Source organism: Octodon degus, unplaced genomic scaffold (assembly GCF_000260255.1).
Source record: "Octodon degus isolate 3935 unplaced genomic scaffold, OctDeg1.0 scaffold00379, whole genome shotgun sequence".
Classification (NCBI taxonomy): Eukaryota; Metazoa; Chordata; class Mammalia; order Rodentia; family Octodontidae; genus Octodon; species Octodon degus.
The window spans coordinates 452,187-457,089 of record NW_004524955.1 but is presented as its reverse complement, the minus strand read 5'-3'; the positions used below and the strand labels follow the sequence as shown (position 1 = coordinate 457,089).

General features: G+C 38.3%; 1 protein-coding gene across 1 annotated transcript in view; it reads right to left on the bottom strand.

The window, feature by feature from the left end:
- Positions 1 to 3,888, bottom strand: part of LOC101579563 (zinc finger protein 416-like) — a 17,994-nt gene extending 14,106 nt beyond the window's left edge. The window contains 1 exon segment of the mRNA XM_023708494.1: positions 3,819 to 3,888. Within this exon segment, the coding sequence (XP_023564262.1) occupies positions 3,819 to 3,888 (70 nt within the window).
- Positions 3,889 to 4,903: the final 1,015 nt, after the last annotated feature.

Below are 4,903 nucleotides of genomic sequence, written 5' to 3'. Positions count from 1 at the left end.
CTACAGAATATGATGAAAAAACATTTAAAAATTAGAATATATTTTAAAAATAGGCATAAAGAATTATATAATTCTTATGTTTACACATAAGTTCAATAATCTAACCATATCCAACCTTGAAGCAGGACAGTCCCACAACATTCCTTTTCCTATCTCTTGCCTTCCATATCTTTTGCTTTGATACCTAATTGCATGTAAAATTCATAAGGCTTCCATCCTTCAATTGTTTCTCTCTTTATAGGGTGGTTCCCACTGCCAGAGGGTTCCTGCCTACAGTTTCTTAGGAGGAGTCTTATCAGGATGTAGGAAAGCTAATAGTCACTAAATCTCATGATACCTTTCAATATTTTTAATGCACTCATCCTACCATTTATTCTTGCTTTTGGCCACTTTCCTCATCTTATTAGGTTAATTCTATCTTATTTCCATTTTTATTCGTCATACTCAATTCTAGGAGCTCATGCTTAAAATCGTGCAGGATCCCCTTTTGCTTCTCACACTGTGTGTATGGTATTTCTCTGGGACTTACAGAATCACAAATTTCACAAAAGATGAGAAAATATATCATAAATGCACTGAATTCACTTGCATTTCATCATTTCTTTTTTCAGTGTCTCAAGGTTCTACTATTTTCTTTTTCCTTTCCAGTGAGACATGGTCTGTCACTTTCCATGGCTGACAGAAAAGTTTTGTTCATGTTGGCTTCTTGCATAAACTTGAGAAAGGATTGTTAATTGCCAGTCTTGGGTAATTAGGAAGGAAAAGATTTCAAAGTCATTATCAATTCCCTGAGAAGACACTGTTCATTCTGCACCAGTTGACTGGATAATCTCGGCTCTGGAGGGAAATGAGCTTAAACAACTTCAAATTATCTCTCAAGATTTTACTGTATCCCCATAACTCATCCTCTGTGTTCCTTTTTGTCTACCCTCCTGTCAAAAGTCAACAGGTACTTTATTATATATTTATCTCATCAAACAATTTCAAAAGGAAAGACCTCATTATGTGACTGATGTGATGAAAGTGATTCTTCTACACCAACATGGCCCTCTGACATCAGCTCAACACCAAGAGGAAGGACATTTTCCACAACAGAGGGCAACTTATGAAGTGTCAGGTAAGAAAGGACACGTCTATCTGTGATCTCTCCTTCTCCTTCTCCTTCTCCTTGTCATTCATGGACTATCAAAGGATTTCACGTGGTAGTGAGAGATATGCAATGCAGACCTGAGCTATGAGTGCCTTACAAGGTCCTGTAGTTGCACAGAACTACAGGCTTTATTGCAGGAAGGAGAGGAGTCACACATGGCTATCCTCAGCGACAGACTGTGCAGCCACGGAGTATGGGAAATAATATGGTTGGAGCGTGAACATTTATCACTCTGACAGTGACTATGGAATGTGACTAGCGGATAATGATTCTCTCTGCATGGGCATGCTCAGTCCTAGTACGGTCTCTGCTAGCCTCAAGGGGAGAAGATTTCCTGAGAGCAGGCTACAGGAAGCAACACCTTGGTGTCGTTAGCAGGGATATGATTCAAGCACATTCTGCAGTGAAAGTATGTCTTAGTGATTGTTTTCTAGTCCACTTCTGTACTCTATTAAAACTGTGCTCCTTAATTTTCCAAACTCACAGGTCTCTGTGACTTCCAGGATACCATTTCATGCTGTGTGGTGAATTGCTACCTTTTGAGTATGTGTTTGTGTGTATGTTTGCTTCCATTACCTCTAAATGTGCTTAGAGGTACTGATATAAATTACAATCAGCAAAAAAGGCTAGAAGAACATGCAAGGCTGCAGAGGCACAACACAATATTTTGTAAAATGATTAATGCTTAAATTGATATAAATTGCGTTATGTTAAGGGAACGCTTGAAAAGTTGGGGTCTGAAACATCCTCACTGAAATTTACACCGTAAGATTTCATTATTTCTGTCTAGAGTTAAACAAATTGTCACAAGTCTTGGTAACTTCTAACACTAGTTTGTTTAGCACAACCACAATTAACTTTCATATGGCTGTATAATCAGAAAAATGGGTTTATTTTAACATTCTCAGTATCTTCACCTCTTTCTAGAGAAACAAACTTTCCATCTCAATGGTGGAGGATCTCCAAAATATATTCCCTATACTGGGCACAGGTATGTTGTCAACTCTCTCTTGGAGGACTCTGAATTTTGTTACCAGACAATATGTCTTCCAGAAGTATAAAATTTAAGCACATAAGTTGCGTGCAGTATTGACAAAAGGTAAGATATAATCCTTCTGGTCAACATTTTGTTATTTTTAAATTAGTTTCAATCTTATTTCACAGTTCAAATTTACTGATCTTTTATGACATTTAAATGTAGCAATTCAGAAAAGGTGGCACAGCCTGTAAGACTTTAACTGACATTAGACTCTCCTTGCGTAACCCTTGAGATCTTTGCAGACTTGGTCCTATCAAGCCGTCAAGTGTTCTCTCCACAGACAGCATTTATTTACAGTCTATCCTTGTTGCAGCATGTGTGTTTCTTATTACTCATGCTATCATTTTACAAATCTAGGAATCTTTTACAATAACTATGCTTAGCACATCTTTTATTATTTGATATTGTTATATAACAGATATTCTCATAGATGATTTAAATGTCATTAATTCAAATAAATGTAAATAGAAGGCAAATGATTAATATACAAAATATCATTCAATATTTAATACTTAAATTCTGTGAAGGTTTTTCTATTTTACTTTCTATGCCATAACAGTTTTGACCAGGTTCAGGCTTTCTAATAACTGCTGTAAAGTTTTTGTATATTTGCTCCAAATTAAATAAGACTGACTGAAAATTCATCTCACTCATATGGAACTGAATTTACATTAAATTCCAAAATTTCCTTATGAAAACTATTGCTATTTTTAATTATAAAGCTGGTTGTCCATGTAGTAACACACATTCATAACTTCACACAAATGCACACTAACAATGACTTAGTCACCTAAGAATATTTGAGTAAAAAACTGGAGAAGTATATTTTAATAAAAGCAGAACAAAATGTTGTATTGTACAAGCATAACATAAACACAGATAAGGCATTAAAAACTGCAACTACCAAAAAATCATACACTGTTGTAGTTCAATCTTGAAAAAAAATACAAGGAATAAAATTTTGAGGGAAAAATGCAGGAGTGGAAATAGTAGTAGTAACTAATGAACTTAAAATTGTTTGAGGAAACACACCTGGACTTCTCCTACCAAATTTTGTTGACTCTGAATGAAATTATTTTCCTCATAACAGAATGTCACCCCATGGCCTGGCAATCAGAATCATCTTTGTTGCTCAGACTACAATTGGAATCCTGGGAAATATTTTGCTCCTTTATTGTTACATCTTCATTTCCCTACCTGAACGAAGGCTAAAACAAATGGATCTGATTATCAAAAATTTAATTTTGGCCAACTGTTTGGTTCTTCTCTCCAGAGGAATTCCTCACACAATGGTAGTCTTGGGGCTGCAATATTCTATGGGGGATATTGGGTGCAAATTGGTCTTCTATCTTCATAGGGTGGCCCGGGGTGTGACTCTCAGTACTACCTGTATCTTGAGTGGCTGCCAGGCCATCACAGTTGGCCCTAGCCATCACAGCTGGGTGAAAGTCAAGGCCAAAGACCCCAAGTACATGGCATTTTCCATTACATTCTGCTGGATTCTTCACATGCTGGTAAACAGCAGTGTCCCTGTGTACATTACAGGTGCCAGGAGAAGCAGCAACAGCACACTCTATAAACACTATGGGTATTGTTCCAGTATAGTTATTGAAAGAATGGAAAACTTACTGTACTCTGTGATCATGTCTTCCATTGATGTGCTGTCTTTGGGGTTAATGGTGTCGGCCAGCATCGTCATGATGCTCATTTTGTACAGACATAAGCAGAGTGTCCTACACATTCACAGCAAGAACCTCTCTTCTAAGCTCTCTCCTGAGACCAGAGCCACCCAGTCCGTCTTCGTTCTGCTAATTACGTTTTTCTCTCTATACATCCTGTCTTCATTCTTTACCTCTTATCTGTTTTACTTTGATCGACCCAGTCCGTGGCTGGTGGACATCAGTGCACTTTTAGCTGCCAGCTTCTCCTGTTATTGTCCATTTGTGATTATCAGCAGGGACCCACATTTCTCCAGGCTGTTTTGTATGCTGCTCAAAAATGAACAATTTCTGTGAGATGACCATGGATTATAAGTGTCATCTCCTTCATTATTTTCTTGTGGCTAAGACAAAATACTCAGTGTACCAAATAAAAAATAGGGAAGATATGTATAGCTTAAAGGTTTTAGAGGTTTTGGTTGGATGCAAAGCAGAGTGACATGGCATGGGTGCCCTCGATATGAGAAACAGACCACAGCAAAGCTTGGCAAGCTTGGCACACAGAATACAGCAAACAGTATGCAACAAATGACAAACAACAAGCAACACTGCTGAGGGTTCGAAGTCTTCAGCTGGAACTCGCTGGGCATTGCCACGGGATCCAGGCCCTCAGCTGATATGAGTCTTTCACGCATAGATAGATCTCTTGTCTTCTGAATTTGCAAATGTAATACAAATAATCCTTTTAATAATAATCCTCTCTGACATTTAAAATTTATTCAGGCTCCCCACCTTTAGGGTAGGTAGCACCCACCCCATGGTGCTACACCACACCTTGAATTACTCCCAGCATCGCATCCTTGGTCCCAGCAGCTCACACTCTCCATCAAGGCACCTCCGAAGAGCGCCCCGGAGGCCTTTGGATGGATCTGCAGATACAAGGCACAGTCGCCATAATGTGTGTTTCTGAAGACTCTGTTTCTAGAGGTTTCTGTTTCCCTCGGTATGTTACATTGGTAACTATCGATCCAGGCATATTGTAGTCTCAATCAGGTG